The 25,491-nt window shown below is 41.0% G+C and overlaps 1 protein-coding gene across 1 annotated transcript; it reads right to left on the bottom strand.

Annotated features, from left to right (window-relative positions):
* Positions 1-24,779, bottom strand: ube2h (ubiquitin-conjugating enzyme E2H (UBC8 homolog, yeast)). The gene is made up of 7 exons (XM_074698359.1): positions 24,508-24,779; positions 7,820-7,896; positions 5,217-5,291; positions 5,097-5,136; positions 4,379-4,431; positions 3,002-3,130; positions 1-2,907 (listed from the first exon to the last, which is right to left on the bottom strand). The coding sequence occupies exons 1-7, from the start codon at positions 24,558-24,560 to the stop codon at positions 2,783-2,785; spliced, it is 552 nt and encodes a 183-aa protein (XP_074554460.1). The 5' UTR covers positions 24,561-24,779; the 3' UTR covers positions 1-2,782.
* Positions 24,780-25,491: the final 712 nt, after the last annotated feature.

The raw sequence follows: 25,491 nt of genomic DNA, 5'->3' as shown, positions 1-25,491 counted from the left end.
AAAACTCAAGATCAAGTTGTCATCAGTGTGATGTTTGAGCTGAACCATGACAGTGCCGCCTGATGACGAGGATTAAAAGCAACAAAGGAGGTCTCTTTAATGAATAAATACACATTTTGTAGGCAGCTAAAGGAAGAAACTGGCCAAATGTGGGTTAAGGGGATTTGTGTGGAATTGGCAGGTTTGTTCTGTTTGAGTGGATTTGTTAACATACACTCAGGTGAAACATTCACAATGCTTTATACTAACTTTAATATATCTAGTATCACCAGTTAAAACGGCTGCATCCTGCTAAGGGTGACCCCGAGCTAACAGTGAAGACGTTACCCAGGCTGGGTGAGAGGAATAATACTCCAATGGCCTAAATGAAAACAAATGAAGGTGTTTTTGCTTTAAATCATATTTAAACAAAGGTTTAAGGTGAGTCCAATCTTTGTAAAGGGCTTTAAACCACACTACTGTTTAATGTACAATTAGATCCATCAGGCTCACTACATATGAAATCCCTCACACTCATCTGTACAACTCTAAATCTGCAGGAAGAAGACGACAAGCAGGCATGTCCATGGAGTATCTTACACTTAAACCACACAACAGACACTAACTAAAGAGTCGGATGAGCAATGAATGCTTTATCAGGTACCAAACTAGCTACGCTCTATCTGTAATACAGCCATGTAAAGTAGCACATGATGTTTAGTGGAAGTCAACACCCAAAAAAAACAAACTATCCTGTTATGTCAAAAGCAATGATGATTTTAGCCTTTCTGTAAGTCCCGGGTAAAAGTGTTCATCACAATACAAGATACAACCAAACCTGAGCCGTAAAAGTGGAACAATCCTGCATCAGCTCATAGAAACGCCGCTCAGCCCTGGTTTCAGATCAAATAGCAGGAAGATGAGAATTAAAGTAGGAGGAGAGAGGACAACGTGCTCGTCTTGTTCCGTCTGTTTTGGAAAACATGGTTTCAGGGGACTTCTCCAATGGTCACAGTCGTTTTGTGATGAGGCACAGAAGGGGGAGTTGAAATCAGAGGTGATAAAGGAGAACCTCCCGGGTACAATCCACAATCTGCCCACAAAGCAACCAGTGATTCTTACTGCAATCTATGAAGAGAATACATTTCAAGGTTTCCTAGGTAGTTTGACTGCAACTTCAGCCTCGACGAAGCAACACTCGGCCAGTGTTTTTGGGGGTTGAGTTTTTCATGAGGCTACAGAGAGGTGTCTTAGCACTGTACAAGGTAGATACTGTACATAAAAAAGAAAACAAAAATCCAAACGTGTTGACCCCCCCATCGGGCAAAAAAATGTACAAGAAATAAAAGAAGGGAAAAAAAAACAGCCAGGGATCAAAGCTGCGATTGCATTCTCTTTTCAGAAATCTTTGAGTTGTTGTTTTGGACATGAATCAAGTCTGTACATATGAGTTTCAAATTAAAATAACTCCACCCAACAACAAAAAAAATACTATAAGCCTAAATGTCATACATTGGGCTCTTGTTTTGAAATCCTCCTGTGAGACCAGGTGATGCAGTATGGGTACACAAGTCAAAATGAAGGGCATGAATCAGAGCAAAGTCCAGTCTGTAACAGAAAGTGGAATGTGAGGAAAACCAATAATACACAAACCTGAATCTTAAATCAGTTATTTTTCTCAGAGCTTCACAAAAACCATCTGAACAGTTTTGTAGCTTTTAATAAAATCAAACAATAAATCAAACTGTTTTTCTTAAAGGGGGCTGCATCTGTTTACAGCAATATTATGAATGTAGATAAGTCTTAAAATAGAATACACTACGGATGCACAATGAGAATGTTTGTTGCTCAAGTGCATCCTGACAGTTTAATCTAAAGTGAACTTCTTGAGGTTTAAAACTCACATGGTCAGATGGTTTGAGCTCAGTCTGTTTTCAGTGTCCATTATGCCGCTTGATTCTGACCAGAATCTCCTCAAAAAATAAAAATAGTTTTAAAAAAGTGTCAAAAATCAACACCAAAAGCACCCATCATGTCTGTAACTGCAGCATCACATGTCTTCTAATGACTTGGTGAATCTGATGGCAAAGACCTGCGATATGAGCGAGTAGTTTTTAATGCACAGCTGCAGCAGGTCATAAACTAACATAAACTAAATCCAAAATGAAGGCATATTTTCACGTCTCAATCGATACACTGAAAAAGTTCTGCATAGGAAACATTCAGGGTTGATCTCTGGGTGTAGATTTTATTCCATCCTATGTGTGCTAATGCACCTTTTGTGTGATTGTGCGCTTTAAAAATACATTCTAGCCAACTGGATTATATCCTCGAGCCGTGCGCTCTCAGCAGAACTTTCAGCTTTGGAGGATTTCACTAATGGTCAGAATCACTTGGCGGACTGGAAAAAGAAAGAAAAGTTAAGATTCAGGCCTCACTTGAAAACTGTAACTTTTTTTTTAAAAAAAAGGAGAAATTTGACGTTTTCTTCATGAGTAGGTTTCCTGACTAAGACTACATCACGCACCTTCAAACTGCGGTGATGACAGAGAGACGGGGGAGAGAATGTGAGAGCAATCGCGACGTCTTTGTTGGGAGAAACAGCTACAGAATGGAAGGGGTGTCAAACACACCAAAAGGCTAGATATCCATAAAAATCCTTGTTTAGTAGTAATAATAATAAAAAAAATCAACTTGTTTAAATATGAATATTATAAGTCTGCTTTTTCTCGTGGTTAGGAAATCAAATATAGTCTCTGTGGGGGGTTAAAGGAGGGGGCGGGATGGGGGAGCCCTCCTAACACTACAACTCCATGTCCTGGGCCTCGTCTTCTGAGAAGTCAGACATGGAGCTTTCGGATGAAGAGTCACCTGCCCCCTCTTCTTGCTCCTTCAGAGCTTCCTCTGTTGCATATTTCTGAATGTACTCTGTAGAAACAAAGACAGAGATAAAAAAAAATCACCAACCATACTCGTTAGATTGTAACTTATGCTGGAATATTTCTCTGAATTGGGTCTGAACCTTTGATTTTCTGCTTGTACTCCTCTGGCCGGTGAAGGTACATGGCAGCTGCGTCTCCATTCAGCGGGTCAATGGGGTTTGGGTACGCCAGCAGCTGCGGCAGGAACGACTCAAATATGTTGGTCAGGTCTGCAGAAGAAGAGAGATTATCACTTATCAGCATCTTGATGATTATTTCCCTCATACACTCCCAATTACACATCACATTACAGTGCTTTATCTCCTGATTGGCTGGTGGAATCGATTTCCACACATCATTTGCTGGCGACCGCACACATTTAAACAGCTGGGTGGTGAAATATGCTAACAACAAGGCTGCGAATATAAAATCCTGAGCCTGATGGCCTCACAGAGCCACTAATCCCTTTCACTAGCTCTCTGCTAGCAGGCCTCTGCTTTCCCTCAGAGCTGAGGCCTAGGACAAAAACCTGCAGTTCTGCTCCCACCTGCTAGGTGTCAGCGTTGAGACCAGTGAAGTAAGAAAAACAAACACTTTCTTACAGTATTTAGAGCTGTGTTATCATGTTGAGCTGGTTTAATCAGATGGTTTGTGTGTTTGATTTCAGAGACAAAGAAGGTTTGACTGTTCTCTCAATGTCTGACTAATCTGATTCCCTTGTCCAGCCACAAAACAAACCTTAAAGAGTATTTTCTATTTATAAGCAAAAGTAATAAAACATTTTGTGACAAGACAGACTTCTAAATAACAACTTCCACGTGTTTCTCTCTTACAGAAAAACCTTTCAGGGTTAATTTCAGGGTTAATTTTTAATTAAGCTGCTTTGACACCTCTTACACTCTTTGACATTCTCCCCAGAGTCATATCCAGGACATCGTTTAAGATAAATAGGGAGGGATGCTGAAACATCTGTTAGGGATATTACTGTAAAGCCATTTATATTGCTCAACAGCTACGTTAGGCCTGTGAGGGGCTGTAATGAGAAATTAATGGGGGAAATAGGGAGAAGGGCACAGGGACATCAAGAGCAGCACACAGAGAGACGTAGTGACAGTGAACTTTAAAAAAAAAAAAGAGAAACTAGAAGCAGGACAGTTCAATCTCTGCCGAGTGTAACGCGTGGCAGCATGTCAGTGTCTCCCACAGCTGACGGACAGTATTTCATTCCCTTTGGAGGTGAACGTTTTCTGACCTTGCAGAGTGAGGGTATTACCTCATTAGTGTGCACTTCTCCCCCCTCACTAAGTAGATTAGGAACAATTGTGCACAACTGCCTAATGTGTCCACACTTCCCAGCGAGGAGCCCGCCGTCAACGTTTTCAGTGCTGATGGCTCCATGTCAAGTTCTTTGCACATAATCACACAGGACCCTGGTGAGGAAACTTAATACAGACACATATGCAGCGAGGGAGGCTTACCATAAAGGGCTGTCCATGTCTGGTTGATGACATCTAAGCACACTGTCCCTGACCTGGAAAGTGAGAAGAAGAAAGAGTTAGGGGAGTAAAGGTTGACACGGACGCCACAGGCTGCGTGTAGCAGGCTAAACATGTTGACAACCACAGAAAGATGTTGTTTTTAAGTGTTTTTTACTCTATTGATTTATTTCCCCACTTACATTTACATGTGCTAAACCTCCAGTCTCTCCTGGGTGATAATTATAAAACTTTCTAAAGAATGCATCATTTTTCACATTCTTTGTGTTTCTGAATGTTTAAGAGGAGGAGGCACAGGTTCAGCCTGTCCATCAAGTCCTCCCTCCCAGAGACCAGCCCTCATGGGTTGTGTCCTTCACAAGAAGTGGCCTCTAAGGAGCGGATTAATGGGCCCAGAGAAACACAGTGCTTGGCTGAGTTTGTGATTTTCTGATGTTTGTGCCAAAACAAGTTCAAACTGTTCTCAAAAACAAGTTAACCCTTCTTCTGACATTTCAAATGACAAAAAAAAAGAAAAGCGAAGGAGGAGATTCAGGAACTGTTAATTGATTAATCCTGCTGTTATTATTAGCTGGCAAAATGACAGGCCAGCTTAGAATACATTAGAAAAATAAGTGTTAAAATAAATTATTCATCAGTCTCCACTAGCTGTCCAATCTGCGGTTCAAAACATTTCAATGTGAAATTAACATCGACTTACGCTTCGTCAATGTTGGGATGAAAAATCTTGTTCATGAATCCTGAAAAAAGCAAAGCAGAGTTAAAGGCGGTTTGTAAAATAAATGTGGACTCATGATACTTTATGTGTTAGAGCTCCTACCTATTGATGGTGATTTGAACGGGTATTTGTCGGGAAGATCTACTCGCACCTTCCACACACCTCCCTCATATGGTGCTGCATGAAAGAGGAGGACAAAGCAGAAATAATGGCACAACATTTTCTCCACATCTCATCCTGAGAGCACTCACAATGGATCAAGAGGCTGAGGGGTTATCTCTATTTCCCACTACACGCACTATTTTCTTTTGCAGTTTTCTTCTATTTTATGCAGTAATGTATTTCAGCCCGAGAGGATTCTTTGCTTCACTTGGTATAACACGCTGACATCAAAGAGGAAGAGACAGTGTGGGGATGAGGTGCTCTCCTAAAATAGCTGTGTGTAACAAGAGCCTTATGTGCCATTCTCAAACTCAACAGCTCATACATGACTGAAAACACACTTGTTTTGAGGATGAATGATGGTGAGCACGTGCACTCTTATTCACATGAGGAGAGGCATCAATCCCATTTCATTTGGCATCGTTACAAGGCGTCATAAACGGGGTCAAACTCCCACTTCCTCTCTTTACTGATGCCTAAGTGGCAGTGGTTTTAGAGCGACAGATGTTGCAGGCAGAAGAAGAATTTCCTGCTGATGAGGCCGTGCTCCTCATCCAAATTCCCCTCAAGCCCGGATCCTGGGATTTTTACACTTTTGGCCCCGGGCTGGTTTCAATCCTTTGTACGTTCCAGGCCTGCTGTGAGGAACCTTTCTTTATGATGCAAACAGGAGGATGACAGATTCCTGAGCTGGACGCCCTCAGGGGAATATAAATGTCACTCTGTTTAGAGTTAAACTAAACTGCTCATATGAGCAGATTATCAGCTCTCACATTTAAAGCTCCTGAGAGAAGCTTTGGGTTTGTGTTGATTTTGGCGCCCCCTTTGGTTATTTTTTCCATCTCAATATGTCTTCACTTAGGGTCATTTAACAACAGTAATTCAGACATCTCAACCTAGATACTTTACCAACTGATCCATGTTTTGTCACTTTTTAATTAACAATATTACACAAAATGTAACATAAGCCCCTTTTCCACCAAGCAGTCCAGTATGGCCCTTCTTGGTAGGTGGTGTATAAGCCGGATACTTAACGCCGCATCAGTTAAGAAATAGTGTGATGGCATAGCAACACGACACGACACAGTGTGCCCGCAAATAAATCCAGCGAAGAAGAAAGACACATTACAGTTTTGTTTCGACAGCAGTTTTATGCTGTTTTGTGACGCCATTTTCCAAACAAAGAAATTATTTACACAAAGTCGACTGGAGATTTAAACATGACAGAGTTACGTGTTGTTCTATATTACTGCTGTTGCACGGGAAGTGACAATTCTTTTGACCAATTAACGGACTGTAACTCCACCTTCTGGGGTCGGATGGGTAACTCTAGCACCCCAACAGAAGAGTACCAAAAAGTGGGACGAAATGGGTCAGCAACTTGGGGAAGTGTCCTGGTTTTAGGGGCCTTATACACCACAACAGTTTTAGATTGAAATGCAAAATTGTTGTCGCTTTTCAGCCTCGCGTTTACACAGAAACAGCGTTTTAGCCGACCTGAAATGCAGACTTTTCAAACGGCTCCCAAAGTGGGATTTTTCTAAACGCTGCCAACACCGTTGCCGTGCAAACAGTTACCTTGCGTTTTCAGTGGAAACGCTGATGTCAAGCTCCACTTTGCGCAAGCGCATACATACTACTGCCATACTACTACTGTGTTGTGCTTGTGCTGTTCAATCTGCTGACTGTTTTTCAAGAAAAAGTGCATCTGTTGCTCCACATTTGCACTAATAATTGCCAAAACACCAGATGATCAGCTCTGGACAAGATAGTTCTAGTGCCAACTACAGGCCTTGCATGCTTACGACAGGGTTTTCAGTCCCTCAGTGTTTCCATGTAAACGCAGATTTTTTTCACTGGGTTTCAGCCTTTTTCCGATGAAATGTTGTCATGTAAACGAGGCCTTAGTCAGAGGAAACACTTAAAAATGCTTGCTAAAAAACAAACCGAACTGAACCACTTAGTGGAAATGGGGCTGAAGTCAGTAAGTTTTATTTTCCTCTAAAAGTACAAGGACCAAAGAAGAAACGGATTAATAAGCAAATGAAAATGTGTCTTCCAAATTTCCTTGAATTTAGTTCATTTTAAAAAGTTGGATCATATTTCAACAACATTCCCCCTTCTTATGTCTTTTAATAATCAAACAGGTCGCTTTTCCAAAATCTTGTCCATGGAAAAATATTTTAAAAAAAGGGCATTTCAGCCTACATCAATCAGAGTGTAATTTCTGGAAAAAATTATAAGATATGAATGATTAATCTCATCACTGATGCCTGAGTGTTTACTTGTAGGTCAAAACAAGACAGACTTAATTTCCGTCTGCTAAGAATCTCTCACAGGAGCTCCAAAAATGTTAAACACTTTGCTGCAGAACGTGAAATAATAGGAGAACAACTGAGATCCCCGTGGCAAATGCTCAGACATTCTTCAAACCCAAGTTTTTTAATCCTCTTCTTCAATCAATCAATGAGGCTTTATAAGAATTCATCAAGGACACTTAATAAATAGTCTTTGTTAAAAGGTCAGGTAAGATGAATACTTACTTCCTTGTGGTCCGAAAAACTTCACTACAAATTCATTGAGTCCGCTGAGGATGGTAACTTCGTGCTTGCTCTCAATGCTGTAAAGACTGTCAAGGAGAATGTGACAGCACAGAAACGACTACAACCTGAAGGACTACAGTGATGTGGAAACTTCTTGATAATAGTCAAGGTTATTATCAATTCAGCTTCTCTGAAATGCTAATTTACACCCATTCGTTACATGAGTTACACACCACCACATGCTGCGAAGCCAGGAATAAAAGAGACACAGGCAGAGTCTGACCTTTCTCCTCTGTTATGAAAATGAAAGAGAGAAATGATGGCGTCCGACAGATAATGAAAACAAATCAATGCAGGGAGATTATACTTGGATTCAGTTCTGACCCAGAGTCCCGGAGAGTCATTTTTGATGACAATCGATAGCTTGGCGCCAATTTGTCACTCTGCACGTTGAATTAATATTCCCTGACTAAATGTGCAGTATGTGGGACACAGATTTCAAAACAACAACAAAAAACATGCACACTCACACCAGTTGGTAGCTCACATTCACCCATGCTGCAGGCCTCCTTCCACCTGTCACTCTCTAATAATCCCCTCGGATACAAAACACACAAGTCCACACAGGGAGGCAAAAAACAGGAGGCTATCTTCTTACAGGGAGAGCTGAGGTTCAATCTGATTTTAAACACTTTCACTACTCATAAACACACTCTTCCAGAGTAAAGAAATTCTATGTTTGATTGTTTTATAAAGCTGGAATCTGAAACACAAAAGTTTCACCCACAATCTTGAACAAATTATTGGACATATGGCGTTCTTGAATGACTTTTATCAAAGATTCCTCATTGGCTGCATTACTCAAAAGCTGAGGATGATCAAGCCAATCAGAGCAAGGCACGCCAACAACAGGTTCAGGAAGCAAAGAAGCCAAGAACACGGTCACTGAAGGGATAATTCCCTTTGACCCTGATGAGGAACACCTTGAAGGGTGTTATTCCAATCAAACTATTATCACTTGCCAAGGAATAAAAAGTGGAACATACTTTATTTTAAGTTGAACTGAAGTTGTTTTTTTCAGTAGACAACTTTATTTTCAAATGAACACCTGATAACTGATCAACACCTGAAATAAATATTTTACTGTCCACATAAGGTTGCTAATAAAGCAAAGGAGGAGTTTTGCTGTGCTAAAAAAGAGGGATGTCCCGATCCAATACACTGATCGGGATCTGCGCCCGATATTGCTATTTTTGGAGGATTGGATAGCATCCGATTTTGATACGTGATCCGATCCTCTTTTCACGTGTTTTCAGCGCCATCACACTTTACAGCTTTGCATGACCTGGAAAGAACCATTCACGCTTTTATCAGCTCAAAGCTCAACCACTGTAATGTGTCGTATGTCGAGGTCTTTAAGCCATCTCTCAGCAGTTCTTAGCTGGCTCAAAATGCCGCTGCACGACTTTTAAAGAATACTCACCGTTTCAGACACGTTACCCATGTTTTGTGTTCTCTTCACTGGCCCCCTGTTTCTTTAAGAATTGATTTTAAATTGCTGCTTCTTGTTTTTAAAGCCCTTAATGGCCTTGTCCCTCCCTATGTGATTTACTGTGTGTTCGGAACCCCAAAAGGGCCTTGCAGTCCTCAAACCAGCTCTTGCTGGAAGTCCCAAGGGCAAGGACTAAACACTGGGGTGAAGGGGCCTTTTCAGTCTCTGGACCCTGGCTTTGGAATAAGCTGCCCCCTGAACTACGCACCACTGCTGACTTTGGGTTTTTTGAATCCAGGCTTAAATCCCATCTATTCAGACTGCCATTGATTTAAATGATAGTAAAACAGCGTCTTGTAACATTTGTGTTGAGTGTTCCTCGAGGAGGTACCAACAGGACTCACTTCATTACAACGAATATGATTTGTCATTTACAACAGAACTACCCAACAGAGTGCGGGATTTATCAAAGAAGGTATTGGTGTCAACAAAACATATCTTGAAAAAAGTCGGATCAGATCAGAAGACAAAAAATCTGTATCGGGACATCCAAACAAAAAGCTAACGCTATGGTGCATGCCGCTGGCTTATAGCAGGCTCATAAATGTAATATCAAGATCATCGCAAACAAAGATGTGAAATCAAAGCCTGCGACATGTGGATTATGTAAACATGTTGGTGGAAGGACGTTTGCACAACAATGACATACTTGGCTTCCTTTTGATGCACTAATAATATAATCTTGGTCCTAACAAAAACAGCCTTGTGTTTATCTCTTGTAATGTGATCCAACATCCAAACTATTAACAACCCAATACCATATTTATGACCCGTGTTATCTTATTTTGTTCAGTAGAGGAAATACTGACCCAGAGTTTTCCTAACTTACAGACTTAACGGCATAATAACAAACCTTAAAGCACATCAGCTGATTTCTATTCAGTGTATCATACTACAAGTCCAACATTACAGCTATGTTCTTGTAATGTACACTCACTCTGATCATTTCTGATCTCCAGGCTCACACAAAATCATATCACAGAGAAATCTTTTCCCTTTCATAAGAGCAGAGGGCAGAAGCGCTGGAAAGAGAAAGAGACTTGGACTGAAAATAAACAAGATCGAGAAGAAAATCTCCCAAAATGAGCGACCGACTCCGCACATCAAAGACCAAGATGGGATAAAAATCAGTTTTCCATGACACACAGTAGCAGCTGGCTTGTCAGCCCTGATTGAGTGTGTATCCCATTAGCAGACTGACCCCCAAAGGGTTAAATCAAAGGGTTATTTTAAGCTCCAGTTGAGTCTGCGAAGAGCAGACTGAGTTGCTGGCTCCGGCAAGGAAATGTGTCATTGTTAGACACAAGAGGAACCGCTGTGTTCCCTCTCACGTTGGAGCCAAGGAGCCGTTCTGAGGCCGTTTGATGCAAAGTCCAAGGCAGAATGAGTAACCACGAACAGTAGGACAACACTTATTTCATATGGCATGCAAAGAAAACAACAACTAACCTTACAGAGCACTGAGAAGACATGCACTATGTTTACATTCTGCAGCCCAAACTGTGCCCTTCATCTGAGGACTTCTGTGCATGAAGTGAAAATGTAGTGGGCTGCTGAGTGTGTGTCCATCCACACGTGAGAGGGAAGCAAAGCTGAGGAGGGGGATGGTGTGAGCTATGTGTGTATGGTATAGAACACAGCAGAGGGGCAGGGTGGGAGATAAGCTATTAATGGGGTTGAATCCACACCAGTTACGCTTAGGCCAATTGACGTAACACAAACTGGCTGTGCAAGACTGAGGACTGGTTTTACTGGGGGGAAAAATGGCCTTTATTGACATGGAACTAACACTGGTTTAGGAGGCGCTTGTTAGCTTACTCGCCTGTACAAGCTACAATTTGCTGAAAAATTAAGGGTATCCGACTTCCTCTGATCTCACCCTGCTTAGGAGAAAAGAGCAACACCAGTAAATTAAGTACCAGTGTTTATCTAAAGGAACAATCTTTGGCTTTACCATCCCCTTCAACACTCTCACTCTTCCCTCTGCTTTGCGTCTTTACTCAAGCCATTCACAAAACAATAATTCACTTGTGCTCTGGCCATCGTCCATGTCATCAGGAAAACAATGGTCTTATCCACTTATCCACCAAAAGACCAGCAGCTCCAAGACACTGTCAGCAACAGCTACCTCCCTTTTTATAAAGAGGTTTGGCAGGTCTGTTAAAACAGGAGTGAGTTCCTGGAAGAGCGTTTAAATCTCAAAGTGACGGACAGATGAGAGATGGGTTCAAATCAGGGATAGAAACGTCTTCGCTGCCATTCAAAAAGGTATGAGATACAGGAAATACACTAATTAACTATATGTTGACGTTTTTTAATCAACACTGCTGACATGATGACACTTGCACTGGAAAAAATAATACCTCCTTAAAATATTTACACATGACTAACATAAACTGTCCTGATTAAGTAAAAGTGGGAAATAGAAGTTGGTTTTACCTGAATCGCTGACAAGACATCACAAAAGAGACTTGGTGTTACAGTGTTGTTTCATAAAAATCAATTTGACTTTTGAACTGTTAACCTCAATCAGCCCCTGTGTTCAAAGTTTAAAATATTCATGCTGGAGAAGTTAACAACACATCTCCCAGACCTTATACCACCCTCTGTTCTGCCTCAAATGACACTGCTAAGCCCCTCCCACATAATTACATGCTAAACATTCATGCGCACTTTGCAGCGCTTGATGAGTAATAAAAAAGTAGTCCATGAAACTGCTATGTTGGTATGTGACAGAGACTTTGAGAGATGTTAAGTGGAGCCAAAATGTGCAGACCATCTTGGTTCCACCTTAGAAATGCTGTGATTGGTTTATTTCATGCAAGCTCATTCTGATCCATCAGAATCAGACCCAGTTCACAATTACCAAAATTGAAGGGGCTGCTCCAAATCCTTTAGTTTGTTAGTTTTTAAAGAAGACATTTTTGTAATGGTGCTGCTGGTGAAATTTGAGCATAAATTGCAAGAAACAAAAACTACATGTGGTGGCTCAGTATTACCTTTTCTTTCGTCTTCATAGTGTTTCGATGAACAACATGAATACGTTTCTTCACTGTACCCAGCACTACAGGGCTATACATCCATCCCCCCACCTTGGATTAGTATAGATAAGTCATAATCTGTGTAGCAGGTCAATATCCTGTCACACTCTTCTAATCTGTAACAAAGAGCCAGATCAATTTAGAACATGGACAGAGCGAAGTTTTCCTTGAACCCTGACAGCCTTAGAAAGAAAACTCTCCAGTAAGATTTTCCTCACACACTGCCTGGCGTCACTCTCTCTTACATGATCAAAGCTGGGAAAATATTAAACCTATTTTCATGTTTTAAGGTTGATCCAAGAACTCAGTTAAAGCCTTTCCTGCTCTTGTCAATCAAACAGGACATTTTAAGGCCTCAGCTCAAAAATACACACAAAACAGCATTCACAGTTGTGGTCTAGACATGTCTTGTTTTCTTTCTGGTTTACCCAGTCCACTATCCCTGCCTGACCCGGGATCAAAATATCCTATCCAGACCAACCACCTTCTAAGAATGGAAAACAAACATGATTGGGAATCATAAACAGCACTCTGTCTAACAATGCGGTCGCATCCGTGCTGGCACGTTACCTTCTTCAGAGACGCTGATGTGCTAAATGTGAGGCGCTGGGTGGCTTCAAAGCAGATTCTTGTCTCATCTTCTGTTGATGAGAGCAACTGAGGTGATCTAATAAATTCAACCTTGTGTCAACAAGGGAAGTCGCTTCTTTGAATCTTGTACGTGTAGAAATAAAAAAAACTCTTCCTGTCATGTATGGCAATTTACAGAAACTATACAATAATCTCAATCAAAACCTACTGACACCTCCAGTTTCTTTCTTGAAGAAAGAAGAGACTTTTCAAAGACAGAACTTGAGGAGTAGTGCTTGTGTTTGTGACTGAGAAAAAAAAATGCTTCGTGTACTGCCTGAAAGAGACTAATGGTCCATATCTCTCTCAATACCCGGCACAAAAAGACAGGGTAGAATAAGGTCAGCCAACAGAGCAGAGGACAGAAAGAGCAAAGAAAAGAGCATGAGGACATGGTACAGAAGAGTTGTTGAGTTAAAGTAAGAAACATGGAAAGAGTGATGCCAGAGGAGAAGCAGAGAGAGTGATGCAGAGATAATGAGAGAAAAGAGTTCAGCCCACTGAATGCTGATCTGGCCTGGCAGGCAGATCTGCGAGAATGACATCATTCCCGTGGACTGCAGGCCAATGATGATGATTTTGCCTGATTGCATACAGACAAATACTGAGTCCAAGACTTGCTTGACCAGAGTAAGAAATAAACCCCAGTTCTTGTGAAACTGATAAGTCAATGTTAGCCCAAGAGCTCCGATGGGGAAAGTCCAAATAAAAAATAAAAACAGGCTGTCACTTTAACGTGTTAAATTAATGCATAATAGAAATTAACACAATCAACTGCCAGCCATTTTCGGAGCATCTTGAATGATCTTTCAAGACTCAAATACCATTGTTTTCAATGACTAACTTAACACCAAAACTACCTAATAAGAGGGGACTCTCTTCTTTTATGTCTCTCTTCCTGTTTTTGATTTAAAAAAAACAGTCAAAACGTACATCTTTTTTTTATCGCATTTATCCAGAGCACTCCATCCTTTGATCCTCTCCATGATCTCCGTCGTTTTTTCTCACAATCGCGCCGCTCTTTCGCCCTGAACTACCACAACACATCCTCAGTTGGAGCGTGAGCTGCATGAACTTTTCTGACTTGCAGCATCTCACTATGTCTCTGTCATCTCACATCTTCTCCTCATATCCATGCTGAGCTCTCATCTAAAGAGCACGCCACTCTCACCCACAGTAATTTACGAGCATGATTTTGATTAACAAGTTCCACCAGACTCCACCTCCCTCTACTGAAAAACACAATTTACTTCTATAGACACAGTAAATGGGTGCAATCGAATTGATGTCTATAGATGTCAATGGCAGCGAACACGAACATTTTGATACAAACCAGGTGAAAAAATGTGAATTTACAACTTCTCTTCTTCGTGTATTCATTTTATTAGTCATGCACTACAATTTTGTAATGTACTAGAATTCAAATTCTAGAACTTCAAGGAGATATGAGATTAAAATGTGATTAATTAATTTTAATCAAACAGTTTTGATCCAAAGATGTTTAGTTTAAAAATGGTAAATATGAGAGTGAAAAACTGCAGTGGCAGAATATAGAGCAGCATCATAATACTCAAAGTCATCTGTAATAAGCTGTGTTTACAGAGGTAAAATAAAACAAAGGAGAAAGGGGCTTAGCCAAGAGCCTTGTGGAACACCTCTTTTGATTGGAAAACAACATCAGATTTGTAGTGTTTCACAACAATTATCAAAAGAGATAAAGAACAAAAAAGGGAATTTTCTACATACAGCAGTGAGCCCACATTTCCAGACGATCTGCAAGCACAAGTAAGATTTAAACCTGGCAACTAAACAAGTTTACAAAGCAAAGTCTTCGCAAGAAACCTGATAGCCTGTTCGAGAATGCGTCTCTTAAGAAATGACAAACTCTGTGACCTCCCTTTCGTTTCTCTTTCTCACTCACAGACTGTGGCAACGATGTTCAATCAAAGGCTATGCAGATGAAAGGCAGGAAATATAGCAGCTGTCCAGGATGTATGCAACGGGTAGGCTTCCTCCACAGAGAGAGCTATAAGTATAGAATACCAAAACAAATGTATGAGCTAATTTGCATTAGCTGCAAAAGATAAAGAGAGAGAAGATTTGCTACTTGAGACAGAGAGCTGCATTTTTCAATAAGGACAGAAGTCAGCCTTGGAGAACAAAAATAGAACAGAAAGCAATCATTACGGAAGAAGAATACCAGCAGAACAAAAACAAAACTATCATCTCCCTCATTTTTTTTGCACGCATCTCTAACTGTATCCTGGCCTCTGTGTTTGTGTTCCTGCATTGAACTTTCTATGTATTAGTGCCCAGCAATGAGCCAAGCGGGATTATTACTGTGTGACCTCCACTAAACTCAGCAGTCTGAGAACAGATGCAGCTAGTGTAGCACAGCAACCATCCTGCCACAGCAGGCAGAGCGAGTGATAGGCAGTGTTGCTGTGAGAGTGTGATTTAATCAGCTCAACACCAAACAAACACTGTTCTCCCCTGCAGCCGTCACCAGCCAACCCCACTGACCCACTCCTCTACACACACTCTCACTCTGAGGCGAGCATTTTCCCACTGCTGTTTACTTTCTTTCATTGCTCATTAAATCCGACTCCCTCTATTCAATTTTAATGCAGATTCAGAGCTTCGCTGAACCATTTCAACCAGCAGAAACCCCCTCAGCTCATTGACTCCGGAGATAGATAATCCTGTGAATACACGGTGAACTAAGAGGGCAGGAGAAAGATAATGAACCGCAGAGGCTCAATTCAACAAGAGCTTTTCCAACCAGATAACAGACAGCTTATTTAAACTTTTTCACTGACAATGCTGATATGACACTAGGTATTTTTAAATACCAATAATCATCAAGCAAGGCAGAAAAAACTCAAAGGTCACAGATGTAGATTTCCATCTCTTTACATTTGGTAGATATTGATCTAACAGTATCGAAGACTTTGAATGTGTCCTCTTGTTTGCTCGCCTGATTACGAAACTACGCCTCCCTTTCAGTTCAGGATGTACAAGATAATTCTGAGCACACAGCCAGTTATTGATGGTTCAAATCTGATTTAGAAATGCTCCTGGATGCTCCCTGTGTTTGCTCTGTTTGTCCTCAGCTCTCCTGGCTAGCTCTCATGGCCGAGTAGAGGTGTTCTGGTATGATCGTATGAAGCCTGTGGTCATGCCAGCTGCTCTCACTTCCCCTTTTTTTCCTGCCCATGTCCCACCGGGGAAACGAGAGATCTCTGCTCATGGGAGCAAAGGGCTTCTTAACGTGTAGGTAAACATACATCAACAGTTTAAGCATGTGGGATAGGACTGGGACGATGTGCTTTTCTTCCAATTTGATTCTTTTATGATTTTTGGGGTGTCAATTTGATTTAAATTGTGATATGGATTACTGATATTTTTAGTTTTTTTAAATTTTTTTATTATTAGTTTGTGTTTTTTATTTCGCTTTTGTAACACGAGACCATGTGAAAAAGTTAAATGTGATGATGATGTCTACAGACTTTATCAGGAGCCATATTTTCCCCCAAAAAAATGCACATCAGATGTGAGTCAGTTTTAGGGGATTCAGGGGATCTGACATCTCAACTTTTTCCAATCCAGTTTATAAGCAAAGACTAAAACGAAGGACTTAAATTTGAGAAAAAAAAAAACTATCAAAACCGTTAAACAGAAAATACAGATTCTACAAGACTAGGAATGGGTATCTTTCACATTTGAAATGATGCGGTACCTGGCAATTGGTACCGGTACGCAACAGTACCATTTTTTGTACTTTTTTTGCGTTTATGTGGAAAAAAATATCAATTTGTTTAATAATAAAATATAAAAAATTAAATTTAACATATTTTTTCCTCAATATATAACCTTGCAATGCTGTGTTCATGTCCAGTATTGAAAATCACCTACTCTTCCACTCCTTCACAGTCACAGGGATGCATTTAGGTACCTAAACATGAAACCTTTTGGTTTTATGTGAATCGGTACCTGATACTTTTGACGGAATTTGGTCAGTACCTGTAAAAGTACCTTATTCAGTACCAATCCCTATACAATACATTGATTTTTTTCTCCCACCCTTAGTGTGGGATACAACAAATATTCCCAAGTAGGGTCGAAGAATAGGCTCGAGAAAGCTTACACTTAGACTCAAACTATGCAGATCTTATTTTAAGATCAAGCGTGAATACAGCCAGATGTCAAAAGTCCTCAAAAAGCCATGAAGGAATAAATCAGATTTATGCAGTCTTCTTTAAGTCAAGACTTCAAAAGCATGGCATAAAATGCTTCAACCTCTGCTTATCATTAATAATACACCACAATCTTCTATCTCTGGCAAGAAATTGCTTACATGTGTCTGATAATACCCTTTTATCCTCAAACTTCAAATTTACCTAAATCAACAACTAATGCCTCAAACTATAATGGAAAAAAACTAAAATCTTATCAAGTGTTTTTGTCTTACTTTCAGTAGACAATGGCCTTTTAGACTTAATATGAGCCACATTCATCCAGAAAAATGTCTTTTTTCAAGTTATTTTAAGACAAAAATGAGGTCTGGCTTGCTTGTAACACACAAAAAAATCTGACAATAGAACAAGAGGAAAGTTAGTTGCATTAAGACATGATGCTAGTTATAAGCATATTTCTTTTGTTCCATTGGCAGATGATTTTTTTTACTTGTTACAATCAATTAAGACCTCATTTTTGTCTTTAAATAACTTGAACCATTTTTTATGGACTGGTCAGGTGAATGTGGCTCTTATTTAGTCTACCACAGGAAATGCACTTCACAGTTAAATAATCTGAGACTGTTAGTGACAGTAAAAATCTTAATCTTGTGATGTCAGCCATGACAGTCAGAATCTGATGTTTTCCGATTGTTCACTCAAGTCTGAAAAACAAAGCGCTGTACCCCATTGCAAGTGAGTTTCATGTTCACGGTCTGTACTTTGAACGGGTCACAGAATTGGTCGTGTGTCCAAAAAAAACAAAAGCGCACTCTTCTTTTCTGCTCTGTGATGAATTCAAAATTTCAAAATGCAAACTGTCCTTTCAACATCTTCAGTGCTGTGATATCAGCAACACTCTGCTTTAACTGTCTTTCAGCAGAGCACAGAGCTCTTTCTGACACATAAAAAGCCATGGAGTGCTCGGTGCCAGCATGTGCGGTCTGTAAGAGAGAAAAACCTTGCTTCACGTTTTACATATCAATGGAGCGATGGCCCCAAACGCCAGACCCACTTAAGTCCACATGGAAATGCTTGCTGTAAAGTGCTGCACTCAGGGGACGCTGGATGGCGAGTAAATGAACTCTATGCAAAGATCAGGTCCATTTCTCATTTAAAAAATAAAGGTTAAAATCTGGAAAATGCATCGAAACTTGTGATAATGTCAAAGGAAGTCTACCTGTGTCTGCTTCACAGGTACTAATGAGGGATTATGTTTCCCTTGCTCACAGATCTAAGGTATATGCAAAGCTTTGGTGACTGACGTTGTAATCTATGATTTTTACATTCAGTAAGACAATCCTTGGAATGATAAATTTAATAAAATACCAAGCTCAACGCGCATCTCAAATCATTATAATCCCACTTAAATGCTGATTGAAACAGGCCCTGATAGTCAGTGTTAGCTGATGGCTACCTCCCTGTGTGAGAGCTGCTGCAGCACAGCGCTGCACAGGCTAAGTTCTTTGTCTTCTCTGGTGAGAGATGAGAGCCCACCCACTGCAATCAAACGTGAATCCCTCAGCTGCTCCTCCTCTCAGCCCTTCACTAAATCAACAGTCTATTTACAGCAATAGCACAGACTCTGTGTGAGTGTGTGTGTGCAGGCAGGCGTGTGAGCTGCACGCATGCACACACATTCAAAATGATTATTAATGATCACCAAACTGAGCCAGGGCAAGAGAAACAACGGCCTGAATCTGAGGGAAACGTTTAATGAGCGAATCTGACAGACGGGATTTTCTGTCCAAAGAAAGAGATTAATTCAACAGATTAATGTTGAGCAAACTGAATGAAAACAAACCTGAATCTGCTACCTAGATGGACACATGGCTAATTCTATCGACTTGATACAGAAGAGACACACAGCTGCAGATTAGCAGATAATTTCAAGTACAGGGTGTGTATGGGTTGTGTGTGTTGCACTTTTCTGATAAGGCTGTTCTCCTAGAGACACAACATAAAAAAGGTATTTCAAAGTCGTCAAACAACTGGATCCAGTCTTGCTAGCCCATACGCCAACCTACATGCCTCCACCTCATGGTCACTCCTTAGATTTTCCACATTAATAGGCGGCGTGCACGTGAGCGACAGAGGCAGACTGCTTCCCAGAGCTAGAAAAAAAAAATCATGCGAGACAAAGAGAGGAACTTCAGTCCATCTGTTTTTCTAAGGGGACTCAGCCATGCATGCGGGGAGCTCCACTGTTGGCACTGTGGGATTAACAGTGAGGGCCTCAAATCTCCTACTGTTAGAGATGCCTTGCTCTTGGACCCCTAAAACAGGACTGTCAATCAAGGTGAGGGCCCCTGATTAGAAGGAGACACATCCGCAATATATTAATGTTCACTCAGGAGGAAATAAAACAGGAATAAGAGCAGGAGCGTGTTTGCAACAATACCTGCACGGCTCCAAACAAAAGGTGGCGCACACTGAGGAGATGCAGATAGAGACAAGAAGACACAGCAGGAAACTTAAGCTTTCAAACTGACAGAAAGAGATAATAAAGCCAAGAGGGAGGAGAAGAAAAATGTTATCATCCTGCAATTACATTCTTTTCATGGATTTAGACACGGCACACAACCCAAAAACCACAATATGTTTAAATCTTAGGACAAACAACTCCTTTTTTTTTGACTGAACATGAGCAAAACCTTTTAATTTTCCCAGAACGGCAAAAATATCTCAGTTCAGCCCTCTTAATTCCATACCTTCACAGAGAGAATAGGCACAGTAGGTGGGCCGGTCCCTGCATCTTCTTTGTTAAGACTCTGAGCATCTTACTGAAGATTAAATATCAAATCTGAGTCACAATAAGCACAGACTGCAAAGGAATAACTGGGCTTCAGGGTTAAAAAATGGACAATGAAAGAAGACTTAGGAGAGGGAAAAAAAAAACATGGCCGACATAAACTCACATCAGCAAACAGACATACACTATGAATAAATGTGACATCTGTTTCATATCTTTGTTGGTTATTTGATTCCATATCTTAAGTCTGGTTCATAGTTTTGGGGATGAATATAATACAGCAGAGCTATTGGTGTAAGCTTTGCTCTTTGTGTCCACAACTGTAAAGTCAATTCTGCTCCACCATGATGACAAAGCATGTTGTTAGTTCACAAGACTTAGTCATCAGACCAGAGCTTTCCCCATTCCTGTCATGGGTTTCACCGTGCTCCCATTCATTCAATCACCCCCTCGGTCAGGAACAGGCAGAAAACTGCTGGCTCCTTCCCCACAGTCAAACGCGTCTAGTTGGTTCACTCCCCGCAATAATAGCGCTCGGTGCAGATTAGCTGCCTGTGACTGTGTGACATGGTCTGACACAGCAGCGGGAGGTGGAGGTCACAGGGTCTTCTGTAAACGGGAAAACACAAAAGCCTCCGCTGCCGATGCTGTCCGGATGTCATGTTACAAGTGCACAATGGGGCCGAAACACCAAGCGGGGAGCAGATAAAGCTGAGGTTTGGTATTATGCTCAGGGAGGGTGGTGGGATGTGGTGTAGGACAACGTTTCAATGAAATAAAAAAGGAAGGAGGAGGTGTGCCCTGGAATTCTGCCCCCTAAATGTGGACAACTGAATAAATGAGGATTACTGAAGGTTGAGAGCCACCTCAGCCGTCACTTCAGGGAAACAAAGGAATCCTTGAAGTAAATCTGAAAATGCAAACTCACCTTGAAAGGTGAAATATGAAACACACAGTCCTGCTTTTTGGCAAAATAATATAAGACCTGCATACATCAGGTATCGTGATGGATACAGGGACCGACCAAGCATGCAACACACCTCCCAACAACTCCCCACAGTCTCTAACATAATTCATAGTGGCCATGCTTCACAGGACTGCTATCCAATCACTTTCAGACCTTCCGGCAGCAATTGTAAATGTTGAAAGGTACAGCTGAGATGCTGTTCTGTTTACAGAAAAAAATGTCCGAACATCCAATCTGATGTAATGAGATTCTATATGAAAACAAACAAACATACACCTCAAGTCTTCAGGCTACTGCTCTTGCAAAAATAAACACTTAGTGCGTCCAAGTGTCCTCAGCAGTGACTAAACAAGTATAGCTCCCTGATGTGAGAGTAAGTCACAAACCCTGCTCTCTAATTCTTACAGCTCATTACTTTGTCTTTATTTTCTTGCAGGGCATCTGTAAAATTTAACTGATACAGTTCCATTGCTTGAGCAGTATCTTTTTCAACCTGGAGCTAATCCGCTTCACAGCCAAAATAAAACATTAGAATAACCATGACTCATGTTCTCCAGGTAATTCTTGATTGAATATTGAGTGTTGTACAGATTATTCTGCAAACTGCTTTCCTTTTCTGTCCCATTCTCCACTTTGACATCCACAGGCCAGACACCGCAAGAGCTCATGTTAGCATTCAAAATAGGCTTAAACCTTTGTAATCTACCTTTGCTCAAATTCCAGCAGCTTACTGCTTGAAAGCGGTTGTAAAGCGAGTAGACCAGTGTTGAATACATGCAAATAATAGCACAACTACCTACACAGCATGTGCAGTCAGCCCCACACAACAGGCTGAATGTAAAGCTCTTTGAAATGACACACACTTGGACTCTTGTTCAAGAACAGCATGTTCCAAGATGAAAGAAACATGTCAAAGAGCAAGACTGAATAAGCAGTGGCAAAAAGTTATGCAGATCACAGGATGGAAAAGGTGAATTGAAGGTTTTAGGTGTTCAGTTTTGCAAGGAGCAGTCTATAAAGCAGCTGTTTCTTGCCTTTATGGTAAAGTTTGCAAAGATGGGAGTTAAAGGAGGAGAGGATCATGCAGCAAGCAAAAAGTCAGTGTAAACCAAAGCTTGATGCCCTCTTTGTGTCTATATTTCATCTAGCAGTGCACAGAGTTCAGACCACTGGCATGCAAACTTAAAGAATGCACATTTGTGCGAGGAAGCAGGCTGGCATCCATCAGCCTAACTCAGGACAAAGCTTAAACCCAGTGATACTACATGCTGAGGTCATTCTGACATTCATTTTCATGAATTCTCTAATGGCCTCCGCTCCAGATTCTGAGCTCTCTGGTGGCTGTGGCAAATTAATGCGTGAGGGCTCACAGTGTCAGCCCATAAGAAAGAGGCAGCTCCTGTCTAAAAGGCGGTGTGAGTTTCGGGTTTGGGTTTCACCGTGGGGAGACTGCGAGGATAGGGAGCACAGAGACGAGGTTGTTAAGGCTAGTTTTGCTCTGGGGACACAAACAGAAGGAAGGAACTGTTTTCCATACCAGTAACCTGGCTCCTCTTTTGCCCAACCAGGCCGCCTAGTCAGCAGTCAACACATATGCTGTGCAGGACCATAAATCTCAGGTCTGTAGAAACACACTGAAACACTGATAGATGATTCCCACAACACATGCAGACCACTGCTCACTCCCAACATCATAAAACACACTCAGGTCATTGTACGGAGCTGAGCAGGTGGCACACAGCAAACCTGCTCTTTCCTGTCAGTCAAGTTGTCAAAGTAGAAGAGGGGGTGCAGGGCTACTTCTCGTTCACTGCAATTCTCAAAACTCTTTAACATCCACTCCACGGCAGCTATTGCCTTCACATGAGCAGAGTTGAGAGGGGGGAGCATAAACTTGCTCAAACAAGCACCGTAACAAAATGCCTCAGGCACTAGGCCGAAATAACAACACAAATGTAGCTAGCTGCTGCTGCCTTGTTGATGGTTTATTCACATATTGTGGCCACATGCAGTGTCAAATGTACAGACCTCTGATGTTACAGTAAGAGGCAGGATGTGTTATGAAAGGCAGGATATGGGTTGCATAAGTTAGATATGACAATTCTAGATGAGGACATTTAGCTAAAAAGTCATTATTATTCAATTTAAACAGAACTTTACTGGATCAAACTACCAAGGAGTTCAAATTCTTTAATAACTTTGTGTAATAGCAGTTGGGACAACCTCACTTGTTTTGGGTTGATTTAGACCAGCCCAGTTTTAGCCCCATATTTGACTAAGCAGTGCTGCCATCCCATCAGCTGTTCTAAGTCCCTCCCTCCGTTGGTTTCCGGCTAGTAACAGGCTACCCAATCATTAAGCTGGTTTCCACAGAGCTGGGACAAAAAACAAAACTACTTGTTCACACAGTTCATCTAGAACATAGCATGTGTCAGGAATATAATTTCATTGTGGTCAGATTTAAAGATTCTACTCGGTGTGAAAGTGGACAAATGATTCAGCAGTTAAAAAGTAAACAACTTCTTGAAAAACAGAACACACTGGATGGTGCCTAAAAGTTCAGGCATTCTACAGTTTAAACGACATGAGGCACATGACACCTGCTGTAACACTTGGCAAACAGCTGCAACGTTCACTTCCATTACCAACACTCATTAAAAAACAGAATACAGCAAATATTAAAGTGATACAAGCCAGGCTTCCTTATGTGTGCCTGTAGACACACAGAAGTACAGTGAGACACAGATCAGGTGGCCATTTTGATGTTGAAATTAACCAGCAGACTAGCCAGCCAGCTCAGTGGCACTACAAGGCAGCATTTCAAGATGTTATAATAACGCAATTAACCAGCGCTTGTGTGGTTATACGGCAGAGCCATATAAAGACTGGGAGTGCTATAAATGATGCAACAACGTCAACATTTTAACGACAGTAGAACAAAAGACAGCAGCATTTTCAGTTGACGTTAGCCTTACGTTATGTAAACAAGCTTCTGTGTCAACGTGTAAAGGGGCAGTTTGACTTAACTCTCCTGCCAACAAGCTGGACAAAGAAATCAAATTGCCATAAGGTGTTCGTATATTCTACTGCTGCCAGGTATATTGGTGGTGCAACGAGATGAAAGACATTCCTGGAAAAGGAGAATAACGTTAGCGTGTTTCGGCCGTTGCATTAGTTTTTAAATGTGGACACCTAACGATTATGTTACAATACGCAGAGTTTGGAAAATGCGAAAAGGACATTGGAGGAATCTGATTAGCTAATACAGCTGCCCCGATAAGCGACTGAAGGTTCGCAGGACAGAAATAGCTAACACTTGGCTTTGCTAGCAAAATGTTGTTTACACAAAAACATCAGTCATTCACAATGAAAGCTAATTCTGATTTGGGTTACGCAGACAAACAAGCAGCATTAATAAATAGTGGTGGCTCTTATTACACATCCACATATATCATGACATAGCTGGCTAGACAGCGATTGAGAGACTGTTGTTTATGTTCAGAAAGGATACAGTTTTACCACATCGGTATCCATTCGCCTTTTACCCGGACTTGGAGACGACATTTTTGCTCTTTCCACCGCAGAACACCACTTGGCAAACAGAAAGCTAGCCCCCGAAACGCTAGACAGTCTAGCAAACTGTATTATCCGAAAGTTAACATTTGCTTGCAGAAATGTTCCCAGCAAAACGTCTTCACAGTTCAATGTCTGCCTGTCCTAATGAGTAGCTGTGCTAACGTTAGTCCTCTGCTGTCCACTGCCTCTCAGCGTTCTGACAAGCTAGGATCACTCCGCGGATGACGTAAAATATGCGCGACAAAACGTCATAATAAATGGCGCTGTTTGTAGTTTCAAACCCTTCCTGTGTTGTAGCTTTAATTTCAGCTTAAAGAACCACTTTTAAAGACATACATTGGTTTTTGAAGTTCATTAACTTTAGTCAGACGTGCAACAAAGAACTTCTTACTGCACTTCACTATCAAAACATTCCCAAGGTTTGGTAATGCACTGTTTCCACATTGCTTAGGTATTGCCTGTGTCTTGCATGTTTTCAAAAGGTGACACACCCAAATACTGGAGTCCAGAATTTATACCACAGAATGTTTGGCATCTACCACAGTCCTTTCAAGAAAACATTCTCAAAATGGTACAGACTGTTGTATAAACTCTGCAACACAAAGATCCTTATAACTTGTTTGACTCATTTCTGTAGTCTTCCTGTAATGTGGTTGTACCTATTAGGAGGTTGTCGTGAAATGCTATAGCAACCTAAAGAGACCCAATAAAATGCAACCACAGCTAAAAATGTACAAGGCCCTTGAAATTAACTTCATGTCAGCTTTGGTGAGAGCCATCTATATAAACATAGTACATTTACTTGTCATTTGAACAAAATAGATGATACAAAGGAACACACAGTGCAGTTAATCCAGTTAAACCTAGAAATTAAGATATGAATAACAGCAAAATGGCTGCCACTGAGGGCTTAGAACAA

The sequence above is a fragment of the Halichoeres trimaculatus genome, unplaced genomic scaffold (assembly GCF_033239565.1).
Source record: "Halichoeres trimaculatus isolate MK-OKI-2021-1 unplaced genomic scaffold, fHalTri1.1 fHalTri1_scaffold_21, whole genome shotgun sequence".
In the NCBI taxonomy this organism is placed as follows: Eukaryota; Metazoa; Chordata; class Actinopteri; order Labriformes; family Labridae; genus Halichoeres; species Halichoeres trimaculatus.
The sequence above is the reverse complement of the archived record's forward strand: the minus strand, read 5'-3'. Positions and strand labels throughout refer to the sequence as shown.

Excerpts from the sequence above, each read along its gene's own strand:
- ube2h (XM_074698359.1), bottom strand. The coding sequence starts at position 24,560 with ATGTCGTCTCCAAGTCCGGGTAAAAGGCGAATGGATACCGATGTGGTA. Across the intron at positions 3,131-4,378 it reads GACATGGACAGCCCTTTATG|ACCTGACCAACATATTTGAG; the intron begins GTAAGCCTCCCT and ends CTTCTTCTGCAG. Across the intron at positions 2,908-3,001 it reads GTACAAGCAGAAAATCAAAG|AGTACATTCAGAAATATGCA; the intron begins GTTCAGACCCAA and ends TTGTTTCTACAG.